The sequence below is a fragment of the Apodemus sylvaticus genome, chromosome 2, assembly GCF_947179515.1.
Source record: "Apodemus sylvaticus chromosome 2, mApoSyl1.1, whole genome shotgun sequence".
Taxonomy (NCBI): domain Eukaryota; kingdom Metazoa; phylum Chordata; class Mammalia; order Rodentia; family Muridae; genus Apodemus; species Apodemus sylvaticus.
This window is the reverse complement of record NC_067473.1, coordinates 27,156,277-27,173,433: the sequence shown is the minus strand read 5'-3', so window position 1 is coordinate 27,173,433 and position 17,157 is coordinate 27,156,277. Positions and strand designations below refer to the sequence as shown.

Genomic DNA, 17,157 nt, shown 5'->3' with positions numbered 1-17,157 from the left:
AAGGGACCTGGAGGGGATAGGAACTCCACAGGAAGACCAACAGAGTCAACTAACCTGGACCCTTGGGGTGGGGGTCTCAGAGAATGAACCACTAAACACAAAGCATACATGGGCTGAACCTAGACCCCTCCCCACCCCCCATATATAACAGATGTGCAGTTTGGTCTTCATGTGGGTCCTGAACAACTGATGTGGGGGTTGGGGGCAGATGTCCTTAAATCTTGCCTGCCTGTGGATCCTGTTCCCCTAACTGGGCTGCTTTGTCTGGCTTCAGAGGGAGAGGATACACCTAGCACTGCAGAGACTTGATGTCTCTGTTGAGGGGATGTGGGGAGGGAGACTCCATCCTCTCAGAGTAGAAAGGGAGGTGGGATCAGGGAGGGACTGTGGGGGTGGGGAGGACCAGAACATGTGACTTGATTGTTTCAGATGTAAAGTGACTTAATTAATTAATGGGGGAAAACCTCATACTTTAAGTCTTTCGGTTTTACCCAAACAAACCAGAAGGTGGCATAGCTGGTACTAAAGAGGAGCAAAAGGGAAAAAAAAACATTTCAGGAAGTCGCTTTCCCTGTCAGAGAATTGAAACTGAAACAGACATAGTTTTCACTTCCTTACAGCCTGCCAGCATCAGCCACACTCTGGAGTTTCTTAGCCAATTTGAGCTGGTATCAAAGTAGATAAGCTGACTGGTTAAGCTTACAGCAAGACTAAATGAAGTTGTTTTTCTCTTACATCTTAGGAGGAAGAGAATACAGACACCAGACATTTTCTTCATCAAAATGGACAATTTTTTCTTTTTTCGTTTTAAAAGCTTTTTTCACATAGAAGAAATTTGAAAATTGGGGTAAGTACAAAATTCCTTCTTTCCTATTATTGTCGTCATTATTGGTGTCTACAGCAGCAACTTATTGAACAGGCAAAAATAAACTTTGAGGTTAGAAGATTTAAGTACATTCTAAAACAGAGCTGATAATTTTCTGAGCTTAGAATTTCTGGACTGTGTGTTGTTGTAAATGGTATTGTGGTCATAGTATTCCACTAAAGAAGCTGTTGAAAATTAGGGACAGTTCTATTAACATCCCTCAAAGAAAAGCAGCATCTTCAGAAAGAAAAAAAATTACTTTAATGTTTACATTAGTGTAAAACACAGTTCTCCAATCACTCTAAGGAAGAGGCAGTTTAGAAAATGAAATTCTTGATAGTGTGGTAGATATTAATGTCAAGTCTATGTGTGGGAGAAAGAAACAGAATGCTCATAGATCTTCTGCTAGGAAGTTTTGGAATCATGGCAGTTTTATGTGCCTGGTAAGAATCAGGGGCTGGGGTCTGCCCAAAATATCATTCAAGGGCCCAGGGCATCAATGTTATTGAATAAAGACCTTCTTTGAGAAAAACTGACAAACCCTACAATTCATGTGTGTGTGTGTTCAGTCATGTAAGTTCTATTTTTTCTTCATACTGTATATGCTCATAAGCAATTCTGGAGACACTTTCAAATTCATGAATACACATAGACACACACAGACACATAGACACTGACACACACATACAGACAGACACACACATACACACACACACACACACACACACACACACACACACACACGCGCGCGCGCGCGCACGCACACACACACACACACACCACTTACTTTTAATCCTAATTTGCCTTCCTACTGTTTTCCTTTTCTAAGGATATATATATATATATATATATATGTATGTATATTATGTGTGTGTGTGTGTGTGTGTGATCCTGCAGCACCTTTTAGTGTTTATATAAGCATTTTAGAAACAAGTCTACAGAACAGTCTAAAGAAACGATTAATGCAGTGGCATATAGATTTTCCTGAAGTGGCCTCTTCTGTGGTTTTAAATGTTTGATTAAAGGAAGAACCATCAATACTCAACAGAGGCTTTAGAGCAGAGTTTTTCAACCTGTGGGTCTTGACAGAGGCTGCCTAAGACCATCAGAAAAGACAGATATTTACTTTATAGTTCATAACAGTCACACCCACAGTTATAAAGCAGCAAAAAGATAATTTTATGGCTGGAGGTCACTACACCATAAGGAACTGTATTAAAGGGTTGCAGAATTGGGGAGGTCGAGAACCACTGTTTTAGATGAAGCACTGTAAAAAGTGAAACTTATTCAGTTTCATAAGCTGTGAGTGAAAATAGTGAAAATAGTGAAAATTCATTCCTCTAATTTCTCAACCAATTATTTCAGCCCAGATCTCTCTGCCTCCAATCCTGATATGAGAACTTGACTTTATATTCTGAATTCTACATGTTTGTGGCATGTAGCTCAGGCACAAATAATCCATCTGACTCATGACTTGTATTTTTATACTACTACACCAAGATGGGTGGGGACTAACACATGTTTAACTATGAGAAGGTTTCACTGATATAGGTAGCAAGACTCCTGGTGTCCTGATAAGATGTTGCATAAGAGCCCTGGGCTTATGATCTGCAGTCTGGGGATACCAGGCAGCCAAATGGCCATCATGTGCTCACTCTCCCTGTGTTGGGAGTGATTGTGCGGCAGAGGTGGCTAGGCAGTGTAGCAAAAACAGGGATTAAGTAGCTGAGGGTCAGAACTGGACAGTTGCATGTGAGTATATGAGGCATGTGAATATATGTGAATATAAGACTAACTAGTGGGCAGTGGGATCAGATGTTAGACAACTATAATATCAGTAGAGGCAGTCCTTCCCTGCCGCCCTCCCCTTGCTCATATCAGATGACATGTACAGGAAGAAGTGGTGACAGACCGGAGATGGTGGTACTCTGTCATTTACACATCCCTTTCATCATACCTCGGTCATTTCTGTTGAGTCCATAAAACTTTCCTCCATGAAGATGAGGAAATTGATGCTCTTGAGATCGGTTTGCTTTTCAACTTGTTGATTGAGCAGAATTAGAAAACTGTGATGGTAACAATGCTGGGTTTTCTCTGCTGGCTTGGACGAGGCCGAGTTGGGCTGCTGCACACAGAGAAGATAGCACTTTCAACGCCGGTGCCATTTAGAATCGTCCCTTTCTGCTCTAACCAATAACAAATATGTGGAAAGTTGCGCAGTTATATAAAGTAGTGTGCCTACCCGACTATTTATATCATTGATACCATTTATATCATTTATACTTGTTTGAAGAAACAGGCTGTATAATAATTGTGCACTTTTTCCAGGAAAGAAAGGTTAGCATGTGACTTTGAAACAAGGCCAAGCAAGTGATAAATGTTACTACAATGACCTGTAAAGTGCAAGGCGTTGGCATGGAGCAGGCTTCTGGCATAGGCAACTTGGTCATTTGGAACATATAACTTTAAGAATTGTGCTATTGAGCTGTTCTTGGTGGCATATGCGCATCAACACTGAGGTATTATTGTTGGTGTGCATGAGGAAGTTTACTGTTGCAGTCCCTTGCGTGGTGGAGAATTCAGTGTTCAGCATTATGACAGGTTGTCATCCACAAAGTTCACATTTGAAAACCATGCCATCCTCTTACAAAAGAAACCACACACACACACACACACACACACACACACTCTCACACACACATACTCTTTCTCACCCACACACTCTCTCACACACACATACTCTCTCTCTCTTTCTCTTTCTTTCTCTCTCTCTCTCTGTCTCTCTCTCTCTCTCTCTCTCTCTCTCTCTCTCTCACATACATACACACACACACAATGTTTTAAGTAAGTTTATTACTTTGGGTTGGAATCATTTTATGTCTTTCCTTGTCTGTCTGAGTGCAGGCAGGGAGCTGTGGGTTAGATAGGCCTGCGAGATATACGTAAAACAGTTTTCTGTTTGCTTTTTTGAAATTTAAAGTGGACCAGAATACACGGGCACATCATAGCACAGGGCTGGAGAGATGGCTCAGTGAGTAAGAAGAGCGTTTGTGAGTGCAAGTATGAGATCGTGAGTCATGTTCTCACTCCAGGAACCCAGAGGGTGCTGACCTGCCTGTAACCGAAGCCCTGTGTGTGGTAGAGACTGGAAGATTGTTGGTTCTTGCTAGTTGCCAATTAAGCCACAGTTTGGGTAAGAAAACCTGCCTCAGAGTTAAAAAAAAAAAAAGCAAAAAGAAAAAAAAGCGTAGAAATAGCAGAGACTCCCAATGTCTTAAAGCACACACAAAGATATACATGGATAATGCACTTGCCTTTCTTCCCCTCCCTTTTTCTCCATCTCTCCCTCCTTCCCCCCCCCCCCCCTGCCTGCCCCGACACAAGCACACAGGCATGCAAATTTAATGCAAGTCAGTAAGAATTTAAATACTATTGTTGCTGCATAGAATGGGTTACCTAGAGAGGGAGCTGGGAGGGATGGGAAGAAGGGACTATAAAGGACTGAGACCAAGACAATGTGAATGCTGATCAAGGCCCTTATTTGTAATGGCTGTCTCAGAATTTAAAGTTGAGGGCAAAACCCTTCCCTCAAAATTCCCTTCAGTTGGTATTCCTTTCTTCAGAACCTGTTTGGCTGCTCCGAGGGCATTAGCGCCACTGCTTGGCTGTCACCTCCTTAATTAAGGAAATTGCAGATCTGGAAGAACAATAGACTTCATCTTGATCTGAGAGCTCCACCCAAAGTGGGAAGCTGCAGCTAGCACCAAGGACTGAAATGCCCGCTCAAAGGCTGGGGGAGGGCACACACTATTAGTGATACGATGGATAGATAGAATGAGAGGGGCATTATTAAAGGATTTTCTCATATGCTGGTATTATAAATTCAGTTTATAAGCTGGCAACTTAAATTCATAGGGTAAGAGTCCTTTTCATTGAAAACAGTAGGATTATTCAGGAAATTCATTCCACTTCAAAATCTGCAAGCAGGATGTTAATTTTTCTATTAGGCTTTCCTCTCTCTCTCTCTCTCTCTCTCTCTCTCTCTCTCTCTCTCTCACACACACACACACACACACACACACACACACACACACACGCAAAGAGAGAGATGGAAAGGAGAGAGAGAAAGGAGAGAGGGGGAACAAACCATATGAGATAGAAGAAGATTGATTAGAAACAAGTTTGTCTTCTAAAAATCGACCACACAAATATGTATAAAATGTGGTGCTTCAGATTGCAAGCTGAAACCTAGTGAAGTGTTTTTAGAAGTCTCTTGTCTATGGAGTCCTAGTAATGGTGAGTGTAGATTCCTTTCTTCAGTTGGTATTCTCTAGTGCTAGGGATCTAAGCCTATGTCTACTGAGCTAAATCCACTAGGCAGATAACTTTGAGTTAAGTTTTGAAGAAATTAAAGAAAACAGTACTAAGAATCAGCTGTGAGAGGAATAAGGAAGTCAAAAGCTTGTCCTGAAATCTGCTGTGGACATACAAAGTGGTAGACTTGCACTAGTCCTTCCGGTTGTTTCTAGACCACACAGCCGTCTAGTTTCTACATAGCCTCCATTCTATTTTAGTCATCGCTTTATTTCAGCGTGTATTTCAGAGGCATCATTGGCCTCATATCATATCATATCACAAAGAATGATATATATGAACTGAGCCTGTCTGCATGATACAGCTATGACATTTCTTCATACATTCATTTATGTAGCTTCCCATATTCAGTGTCCTTGTTCCCATTCCTAGAAAACACATCTCTAAGCAGAAACTACTGCAGTAAGTAGTTCAACTCTGCCTGTCTTGAACTTCAGTGAGATACACACTCACATAGCGTGTTCTCTATGCTGGCAGTGCAGTAGTTCCTTCCCTCTTACATAACTGACAGCCATCTCTGTGTGGCTGAGTCAGCACTGGACTTTTTTGTTGTTGTTGTTTTTATTTTTGCTCCATCAAAATTGTTGTTATAAGGTAGATATACATTTAATTTAACAAAAGCAATTGAGTTCCTTTTTCAAATTAGCTGAAACAAATTGTGTTCCCACCAGCACATTGCAAAAGCTCCAGTCCTCATATACAGGAACATTTGGGGTTCTAGGGTTTTAACCCCAGCTATTCTGATTGGCATGTGCTATTATTAATCCATGCACTTTAATTTTGAGTGTGTCTGACTGGTTAAGGTTTTGGAATTGCTGCAGATTGCAATCTATTGCAACCGTCCATGTGATTTTCAAAAGCCCCGCGGGGTTACCATCCTCCAACTACTCCTATCTTTTGCTCATCTCCAACCCAGAACCAGCTAACTGTCTAAACTTCCCATAAAGAGAGAGCTTTGCATCCCTGGAATTTTAGCATGCAGCTCCTATTGTGTCAGCTGTCATCAGATATAATTTCGAAAGTATAAGTTTTCCAAACTCATAAACTTGTTTCCTGTGGATGCAGTGAGAACATCAGTGACCTCTGTGACCTACAGCCTCACGTGGGGTGGTGGAACTCCCTTCACTGCGTCTCCAGGCAGTTTGGGTAAGTTACATGTTTCCTCTCACTTTTCAGATCTTATTCATGTAGAGTTGGTTGTAATAACCCCTGATTCACTTAATTTTTGCAGCATCTGGTATTACTATGATGTCCTCTTTTATTCTTGAAGAACTCTTCCGCGTGTATCAATTTTATCGGCTTTTAATGCGTACTACTTTGGACTTTGTTGGGCATCTCTGTTGTGACCATCTTCTAATTTTTAAATTTTTTCTTTTACCTATTTTCCCTCTTTCTTCCACATTTAAGATTGCTATATTGTTTTTAAGCTCACTAAATTATCATTCTAATTCTGTAAAAGCATTTGAGGTTCTATGCTCTACAAATATTGTTGATGCTGTTTCTGAAGTTTTGACACTCAACATTTTCATTGCTGTTCAGTTTTAAATGTTTTCTCTTTAATGCATGCCATTGTAATTTTGTGTTTTTTTAAATCTAAGTTTCATTTGTGATTACCACCATCTGCATTCAGTTGTGAGAAGTGATCATATAGTCGATATACCTTTTCTTAAGGTTTCTTAATGGTACAATTTTTCCATGGTACAATACATCCCATTGACATTTGTACATTCAAAACACAAAAGCTACACACAAAGATCTCCCTTGTTGGTCATAACAGCTATACTCCCTCCTCATAACCATCTCTCCTTAACTCTATTAATAAGTTATCCATTATCATGGCTTCACCATATATGTAGGTGGACTTGTACAGATTGTGACATTAGGGGTTGGTTTTTTTTTCACTCATCAAAATTCCCCTCAGATTTATGAAGGTTGTTTTGTGTTGTGGTTTCAAGATAAAATATCCCCTGAAGGCTCAGGTGACGAAGGTGTGGTCCCCTGCAGTATGCAGAAATGCTCCATCTTGAAATGGATCATGTAGACTCTGACCTAATAAATGGATTAATCCATTGATTGATTTGCGGTTTGATGGCCTTGTTGAAGATGGTAGAAGCAAAAGGAACTGACTTAGTTACTGGAAGTGTGTTAATAGAAGCATGTTTAGAAGAGTTTATTTTATCTACCCAACTCTTCCCCTGTGGTTCCCTCTCTGCTTCCTGACTGGCATGCAGTGGGTAGCTTTCTTCCATTTGCCTTTCCTCTATGACATTTCTGAGTTACTTTGCCTAAGTTGACCATCTCCACTTCCACCCATTTTTTGCAAGTGACATAATATTTTTCATGATCAAACATTGCACTATCATACTATATATATGATATATATCATATATATGTGTGTATCTTGGTAATTTGCTAACTTGTCTATTATAAATGCCCTATGAAATATGAGTGTATTGAAATCTTTATTTTACAGTAAGTTTTATTTTTTCATTATGTGACAGAGGTATTAGAAATGTAAGTCCCCCAAAACCGAGGGTGCCCCAGAACCCCACACCCCAGAAGGCGACACCCAAATCACTCGTGAGAAACGGTCTCGATGCAATAGCATGAGGATTTCTTTATTTCCAGAATTCTGGGTTCCATAGCCGTGCACCATGCAGGGTTAGATGACTATGGACCCCGAGTGCCAAATTGCGACAGCTCTTATAAGTGTACGACAAAGCCTGCGAATCACAAACCAATCAGTTCTTAGCATGGAGAGCCCGAAAAATGCGAGCCAATTGATTTGTACCACTCTATAGTTTTTAGGCCAATCAGTTTAAATTATCGGAGCCCGCGCTCAGTGGACCAATTAGTTTCCTATAATGTCTACAGCTGCGTGAACTCCTGCTTAGGGGTAATGGCGTAAGTTTACAGAAGATAAGCTTAGCCCATTTCCAGTTACCCTATGGGGCCAGGATCACCTATTCAAGGCCTTTCTGCAAGGTCTAAACAAAGGGTGGGTTCTGGAATGTGACCTTTTACCTAGTTTCTAACAAAGCGAGATAGCATTTTAAACTACTGATTTCTTGGGGTCATTAGAATTAGGCTGTATTATTTTCTATCCTTTCAATATCTAGATGAGATTTGAGGTTATTTTATGCTTTTCTTATAAACTTCATACTGATTTCCATAGTCATTAAATAATTCATATTACCCCCAACATTATTTAAGGGTTTCTCCTTACTTGCCGCTGCCACATCTTGGCTTTTTTCCATGCCTCATAGTTGCATTCTAGAGAACTTTTACCTTCTTGGTTGGATTTATTCATGGGTATTGTTTAAGGTATTATTGTGAATGTTATTATTTTCCTGATTTCTTTCTCAGCATGTTCATTATCATTATATAGGAAAGCTACTACATTTCATATGTTGAATTTATAATCACCTGCTTAGCTAAAAGTATTTGTTACATTTGAGGGCAGTCCCAAAATCTTCCAGAACAATGTCACCTAAAAATAATTTGCTCTTTTTCTTTCCTACGTGTATCACTTTTCTCCCTCTGTCTTATTGCTTTAGTTAAGATATTCAACAGTAATTGTAAATACTGCTCTTCTATGGCCTCTGCATTAGTTCCAGACTCCAGGTTCCTGACTAAGTTCCTGCTTTGATTTCCTCAGTGATGGACTGTGACTGGGGTCCTCAGCTTCCATCAATGATGTACTAGGCTTGGGGCATGTAAGCCAAATAAGACTCTTCTTCCTCAAGGTACCTTTTGTCATGCTCTTTATTAGGGAGACAGAGCAAAACAAAACAGTGACTCATCAGCCCACTTTCACTTCTAGATCGTTCTAAACTGAGTAAGAGTGAGAAGCATGAACACTTTTGCCTCATTTTCTTGTTTTAAAGGAAATAATTTCATAGTTTCCCTATTTATGTGATGCTTACTCTAGGTTTGCAGTTTGTATCATCAGTTTTAACACCACTGTGCCCAAACTGACAAAAAAGCAGCTGAGTGGAGAGGACTTATCTTATTTCAAAGTTTCATAGTAGTATACGAACGAGAAGTAGCATAGTAAAGAGAGTTTTCTGTTAAATCAGCAGACCAGGGAGAAGAAAGAAACCTTGGGGAGAAATGGAGATTGGCTAGCATTGTGGCAATACATCTGCCAGCTAGGCCCCATGCCCAGAATATTTCACAATCTCCCAAAACAGTGCCACCTGCTGGGGATCAAGTGTGCAAACACATGAAGCAGTAGGAGAACTTTCACACTCAAATCCTAACATTCCACTCTAGGGCCCCTACACTCATAGTCACCTCATAATGCCAGATGTATGGAAACTGCAAAAGTCTTCACAATTTTACATTTCCATCTATTTCAAAGGATCTAAGACTCAAGTCAACCATTTAGCTGTGAGTGCTAGTGAATGAAAGAAAAGGTTTATATGCCTCTGCATACAAAGGGACAGAGTAAATATTCGCAACCCATGGAGTGAATGGAAGCATAGCAAGAAAAGACGAAGACTAGTCTCTAGTTGAGAATGAAAAAAATGTAGAGAAGGTTTCACATACTGTTGAGAGCAATTCTCTCTCTCTCTCTCTCTCTCTCTCTCTCTCTCTCTCTCTCTCTCTCTCTCTCTCAGAATAACATCCTGGAGATACCTGTTGAACACAGTAGATCCAAGGTGTAATTTTGCTGTGAAGTTTCTTTGCTAAATATATCACTTTAGAAGAACTATCTAGATAAGATAATGGGCTGATAGGTCGCTGTTTTGTTTTGCTTTCTGTTTCCCTAATAAAGACCATGGCATAGAGTAACTTGGGAGAAGAATAGGTTTATTTGGCTTATACATCCCAATCACAGCCCATCACCGAGGGAAACCAATGATCCCAGGCACAGTCCATCACTGAGGGAAGGCAGGGACCCCATTCATAGTCCATCACTGAGGAGAGTCAAGATCCCAATCACAGTCTGTCATTGAGGGAAGCCAAGGCAGAAACTCAGGCAGGAACCTGGAGTCAAGAACTGATTCAGAGGCCGTGGAAAAACACTGCTTTTTGCTTTGCCTTCCATGACTTAGTCAACCTGTTATTTTATAGACCATAGGACAACCTGGCCAAGGCTGTTACTATCCACAGTGGCCTGGCCCCTCCCACATTAATTATTAATCACGAAAATTCCCAAGAGATTTATCTGCTAGCCAATCTTATAGAAAGTTTCTCAACAGAGATGCTGTCTTCCCACATGACCCTAACTTGTATCAAGTTGACAAAACATTAATCATCACAGTCACCAACAATTACTATGTCAGAATTTACTTGACCTTCATACCTTTTAATATTTATTTCACATGATTACAAGTTTCAAGATTAAGTCTATAAATATTTATAATACTATATCATCTCAAAGAATTGTTCCTCTTATTAACATGCCATAGCTCCTTTTATCTATCTTATTTTCTTAATTTCTCTTTTAATGAAAATTATTTTTTTCATACAATATATTCTGATTGTGGTTTTCTTCCACAGTCCCTTAAAGATTCTTCACACCTCATACCTCACCTCCCATTGGATCCACACCTCTCTACAGAAAAATAATGCCTTAGTTAGGGTTTCTATTTCTGAAAAACATCACGACCAAGAAGCAAGTAGGGGAGGAAAGGATTTACTCAGCTTATACTTCCACATTGCTGTTTATCACCAAAGGAAGTCAGGACAGGAACTCACACAGGGCAGGAACTTGGAGGCAGGAGCTGATGCAGAGGCCTTGGAGAGGTATTGTTTACTGGATTGCTTCCCCTGTCTTGCTCAGTTTGCTATTATATAGAACCCAGGACTACCAGCCCAGGGATGGCACCACCCAAAATGGGCCCTCCCACCCTTGCATACTAATTGAGAAAATGCCATATAGTTGGATCTCATGGAGGCATTAGTGAGGCCCTTTTCTCTGTGATAACTCCAGCTTGTGTCAAGTTAACACACAAAATCGGCCAGTACAGATAATATATAAGATAAAACAAAAACAAACTAACCAGAATATTCATTTAGTGATGAGAGATGTCCAACTTCAGCCCTGAGTTTGATTGTCTCTTGCCATCTTCTTTTGTGTGTGATTTCTTTTTGTTCAAAAGCTTTTATGTTTGCTATTATGCTATTTATATGAGATATTTCCAATTGTTTTTTATGTAGACACTTAGTGCTATTAGTTTCCCTCATGGAATTACCTTTATGGTTTCTCATAAACTTTGAATATATTCTGCTTTCATTTTCATTCAATTCTAAAAAGTCATTAATTTCTTTCTTAATTTCTGTATTGACCCATTCTTTATTCAGTAGTGAGTTGTTCAGTTCCCATGAGTTTATAGGCTTTCCATTGTTTCTATTGTTGTTGGCATCCAGCTTTAATCTGGGGCAGTCAGATAGGATGTAGGGTGTTATTTCAATTTTCATATATCTGTTGAGACTTGTTTTGTCTGAGTATGTGGTCAGTTTTGGAAAAAGCTCCATGAGGTGTTACAAAGAAGGTATTTGGTGAAATATTTGGGTGAAATATTTGATGAAGAAGGTGAGGATGAAATATTCTGTGAATATCTGTTGGGTCCATTGGGCTTATGATTTCAGCTTCAATATTCTCTTTTCACTGGATGATCTTTCTCTTGGTGGGGGTAGGGTATTGGAGTTACTTTCTTCACATAATGGTAAGTGCTGTGCACACAGATTTGGTGGTATTTCTCTTGGTTGATAGAGAATAAGCTGGTGTTAAAACCTTTTCAAATGTTGTGACATCCACATTTTACCCATTTAAAAGTGGAATGCTTCACATGTTCACTTATAATCTACAACATAATTTCTTTTCTTCTCGATACAGCTTGTCAGAATGGCAGAGACACTCAACCTTCCAAAAAACACAGATGACTGGACAAAAGAAGATGTAAACCTGTGGCTACAAAGTCACAGGATTGACCAAAAGCACAGGGAAATCTTGATGGCACAAGATGTGAGTGGAACAGTCTTGAAGTGGTTAAATAAAAAAGATCTTGTTGATATGGGCATAACCCACGGACCAGCTATCCAAATAGAAGGGCTATTCAAAGAATTGCAGAAAACATCCTCAAAACACTTTACTCAGACACCTAAGAAGACAAAAGGCAGTAAAAATATTCCTAAAACACAGACAGAAAGTAGAGAGACTTCAAAGCAAAACCAAAGAACTGAAGAGAACTCATGTAAGGCTGATGCTTCTTCAGTAAATTCACAGGCTAAAGATTCTAAATCAGAAAAAAATGAACCAGTAGAAGATAAGACAGCCCAACAGGATAAGCAGTCATCTCTAGGACCAACATGCATTGCATATCCTTTCGATGAATTCAGTAATCCATACCGTTACAAATTACATTTCATCCTACAGCCTGAAACAGGGCCACTCAATCTCATTGACCCAGTACATGAATTTAAGGAGTTCACAAACACAAGGACAGCGACAGAACAGGACATAAAGATGAAATTTAGCAATGAAGTCTTCCGATTTGCTTCAGCTTGTATGAACTCACGTACTAATGGCACCATTCATTTTGGAGTCAAAGACAAACCCCAAGGAGAAATTGTTGGTGTGGCGCTTACCACTGTTACTAAAGATGACCTCATTGACCACTTCAATCTGATGATAGCCCAGTATTTTGAGGCCCATCAAGTCCAACAAGCAAAGAAGTGCATTCGAGAGCCAAGATTTGTGGAAGTTTTACTGCCAAATAGTACTCCCTCTAACAAATTTGTTATTGAAGTGGATATCATTCCACAATACTCAGAATGCAAAGAAGACTATTTTCAAATCAAAATGCAATGTTTTAAGAACCAAGAATGGCAGCAAAATCCAAAGTCCTTAGTCTTTGTGAGAGATGGACCCAAAAGTAAGGACATCATAGGGAATAAAGCCGATTTCAAAACTTTTAAATTAGACTTAAAAGCACTGTCAGACTCTAGGAAAGAAGCAGAAAAAAAATTCAAAGAAAAACCAAATGGAAACAGCAGAGAGGGGCAAAAGCTAATTGAGCTGTTGACAGGAAATAAGGATCTGTTAGATAATTCATACTATGAATGGTACATTCTTGTAACAAATAAATGTCATCCAGATCAAACCAAACATGTAGATTTCCTGAAGGAAATTAAATGGTTTGCTGTACTAGAGTTTGATCCTGAGTCTGAGAGCAATGGTGTGGTCAAGGCTTTCAAAGGAAACAGAGTAGCAAACCTTCACTTTCCCAGTCTATTTATAGAAGAAAAAACGACAATAAGTGAGAAGATTTCCAGTCTGAATCTTTACCAGCAACCCAGTTGGATTTTCTGCAATGGTAGGTTAGACCTAGAGAGTGACAAATACAAACCCTTAGATCCAATATCCTGGCAAAGGGAGCGAGCTTCTGAAGTCAGGAGAGTTATTTCATTTCTTACTCGTGATGACATAATGCCAAGAGGGAAATTTCTGGTAGTGTTTTTATTACTGTCCTCTGTGGAAGACCCAAGAGACCCTCTTATTGAGACTTTCTGTGCTTTCTATCAAGATCTCAAAGGAATGGAAAATATACTGTGTATTTGTGTCCACCCCAAAATATATCAGGTATGGAAAGACCTACTTGAAGTAAGATTATCAAGACAGCAAGATGAACTATCAAGCCAAAGCATTTCAACTTTAAATCTTGCAGAGATAAATGGCACTATTCTTAAATTAAAATCTTTAACTCAGTCTTCAAAGCGATTCTTGCCATCCGTTGGCTCATCTACTGTCCTTCTGAAAAAGGAAGAAGAAATTATGACTGCCTTGGAAATTCTCTGTGAAAATGAATGTGAAGGTACACTCTTGGAGAAAGATAAAGAGAAATTACTTGAATTCAAGACATCCAAAGAGGAAGACTTCTACAGGGGTGGCAAAGTTTCCTGGTGGAACTTCTACTTTTCTTCTGAAAACTATTCTTCATCATTTGTCAAAAGGGATAAATATATAAAACTTGAAAAAAAGATTCAAGAATGGGCAGATTCTTCTCAGCCAGTATGTGCAAAAATTATTCACCTGTACCATCATCCAGGCTGTGGAGGAACTACTTTGGCCATGCATATTCTCTGGGAACTAAGGAAGAAGTTCAGATGTGCTGTGCTGAAAAATAAGACAGAGGACTTTTCAGAAATTGGAGAACAAGTAACAAATTTAATCACGTACGGAGCAACAGACCATCAAGAGTATTTACCTGTGCTGCTCCTTGTTGATGATTTTGAAGAACAAGACAATGTCTACCTTCTTCAGGCCTCCATCCAAACTGCTGTCTCTAACAAACACATTCGATATGAGAAGCCTCTAGTGATCATTCTAAATTGTACAAGGTCACAAAATCCTGAGAAAAGTGCAAAGATGCCAGACAGCATTGCCCTAGTACAACAACTCTCTGTCAAAGAACAGAGAGCATTTGAGCTTAAGCTGACAGAAATCAAAGAACAGCATAAAAACTTTGAAGATTTTTATTCTTTTATGATCATGAAAACCAACTTTAACAAAGAGTACATAGAAAATGTGGTAAGAAACATTCTGAAAGGGCAAAATGTCACCACCAAAGAAGCAAAGCTCTTTGCCTTCCTGGCTCTCCTCAACGCATTTGTACCCGACACGACCATTTCTCTTTCACAGTGTGAACATTTCCTAGGAATCTCAAACAAGAAGGCTTACTGGGGTACAGAAAAGTTTGAAGACAAAATGGGTACCTATTCCACAATTCTAATCAAATCAGAGGTGATTGAATGCGGGAGCTACTATGGAGTGCGCATCATTCACCATTTGATTGCCACTCTCTCCCTGGAAGAATTGAAGAGAAGCTATAACTTGAGCAAAAGTAAAATTGTGATGGATATGTTAACAGAAAATCTATTCTATGACACTGGTATAGGAAAAAGCAAATTTTTCCAAGACATGCAAACGCTGCTGCTCACAAGACAGCGCAATGAGCATGAAGGTGAGACAGGAAACTGGTTTTCTCCATTTATTGAAGCCTTACATAAAGATGAAGGAAATGATGCAGTTAAAGCTGTATTATGCGAAGCTACTCGTAGGTTCAACCCTAATGCATTCATCTGCCAAGCTTTAGCGAGACATTTCTACCTTAAAGAAAAGGACTTTGAAAATGCTCTACGCTGGGCAAAACAAGCAAGAACTATAGAGCCTGATAATTCTTACATCTCAGATACATTAGGTCAAGTCTACAAAAGTAAAATAAGATGGTGGGTGGAGGATAATACAAAAAAAGGGATTATCTCAGTGAAGGAGCTAACTGAACTTTTGGATTTAGCAGAGCATGCGTCAATTGCTTTTAAAGAATCTCAACAGCAAACTGAAGACCGAGAATATGAAGGGAAGGAAAGGCTGTATCAGAAGTCAAAAAGGAGATATGATACTTACAACATAGCTGGCTATCAAGGGGAGATAGAAGTTGGCTTCTATACCATCCAGATCCTCCAACTCATTCCTTTTTTTAACAACAAAAATGAACGATCTAAACGAGCTATGGTCAACTTTATATCAGGAAATTGTGATATCCCCGAAGACCTAAATGAATTTAAGTCAGCACTCAAGAATTTTATTCCTTATCTAACTAACCTGCAGTATTCTTTGAAGAAATCCTTTGATTTTTTTGATGATTATTTTGTCCTTCTAAAACCAAGAAACAATATAAAGCAGTATGAAGAGGCTAAAAGTCGGAAAAAGGTGGCTGGGTACTTTCAGAAGTATGTAGACATATTTGGCCCTTTGGAAGATTCACAAAATCAAAATTTTAGGTCAAAGCTCAGTCTATCACTACAAGTAGAAAGGACTCGGAGAAGCCTAGAAGCTTTAAAAGCAGATAAGTTTTCTGGACTCTTAGAATATCTTATCAAAAGTCCAAAAGCTGCTGTGAGCTCCATGGAGGATATTGTGAACAAATACACTTTCCTTCTTGAGCAATGTGCTATCAAAACCCAACAAAAGGAAAAGCAAAACTTTATCTTGGCCAGTATAATTCTCTCTTGTATTAACCCTACCTCCAAGTTAGTGAAGCCGATTAAGAAGCTGAAGGAACAGCTTCGAGAGATCCTGCAACCAATAGGACTGACTTATCAGTTTTCAGAACCGTATTTTCTAGCCTCTCTTTTATTCTGGCCAGAAAACCAACAACTAGATCAAGATTCTAAACAAATGGAAAAGTATGCTCGAGCACTGGAGAACTCTTTCAGGGGTCAATATAAACGCGTGTATCGAACAAAGCAACCAATTGCATATTTCTTTCTTGGGAAAGGTAACAGTAGGAACAGACTCATCCACAAAGGAAAAATTGATGAAAAATTTGAAAAGGTATCAGATATTAATTCCTGGTGGCACACTGGAAAAGTCTGGGAAGAGGAAAAGGTCCAGGACCTTTTGGTTCGTTTACAGGGGCGAGCTGAAAACAACTCTTTATACATAGAATATGGGATCAATGAAAAAATCACAATACCAATTACACCCACTCATCTAGGTCAACTTAGAAGTGGGCGGAGCATAGAAAAGGTGTCTTTTTATCTAGGATTTTCCATTGGAGGCCTTCTTGCTTACGACATTAAAATTGTTTAAGATCTTGTGTTCCACAAGAGATATTGTTTTAGAATCACCTTTTCCCCCTTTACTTTACAGACACAACTCTTAATAATTCGTGTAGTGGGAGAAGAGAGGGTAGTAGAAGAAAAACAAGGCTGAGCCTTACTTGACTATTTCTGTGCAATGAATACATAGGGTACTTTTAAAACTCTTCCTTCTGTGTTATCAAGAAATTATTCTAAAACATTTACAAAATAAAATCAAACCAAAATATGCAATTTGTTTTTGTCTTCATAGTCTCACTAGAATCTTTTTGGGGGGCCGTTTTCCCCCTGCCTTCTGCATAAAA

At 39.2% G+C, this 17,157-nt stretch overlaps 1 protein-coding gene across 1 annotated transcript; it reads left to right on the top strand.

Annotated features, from left to right (window-relative positions):
• The first annotated feature begins 608 nt into the window (after nucleotides 1–608).
• Samd9 (sterile alpha motif domain containing 9) lies at nucleotides 609–17,081 on the top strand. The gene is made up of 3 exons (XM_052173197.1): nucleotides 609–847; nucleotides 6,305–6,385; nucleotides 12,087–17,081. Exon 3 carries the CDS (start codon nucleotides 12,096–12,098, stop codon nucleotides 16,842–16,844), a length of 4,749 nt encoding a protein of 1,582 aa, XP_052029157.1. The 5' UTR covers nucleotides 609–847; nucleotides 6,305–6,385; nucleotides 12,087–12,095; the 3' UTR covers nucleotides 16,845–17,081.
• The last annotated feature ends 76 nt before the right edge of the window (nucleotides 17,082–17,157 follow it).

What these genes read in the sequence shown, in the direction of transcription:
- Samd9 (XM_052173197.1), top strand. Translation starts at nt 12,096, where the DNA reads ATGGCAGAGACACTCAACCTTCCAAAAAACACAGATGACTGGACAAAA.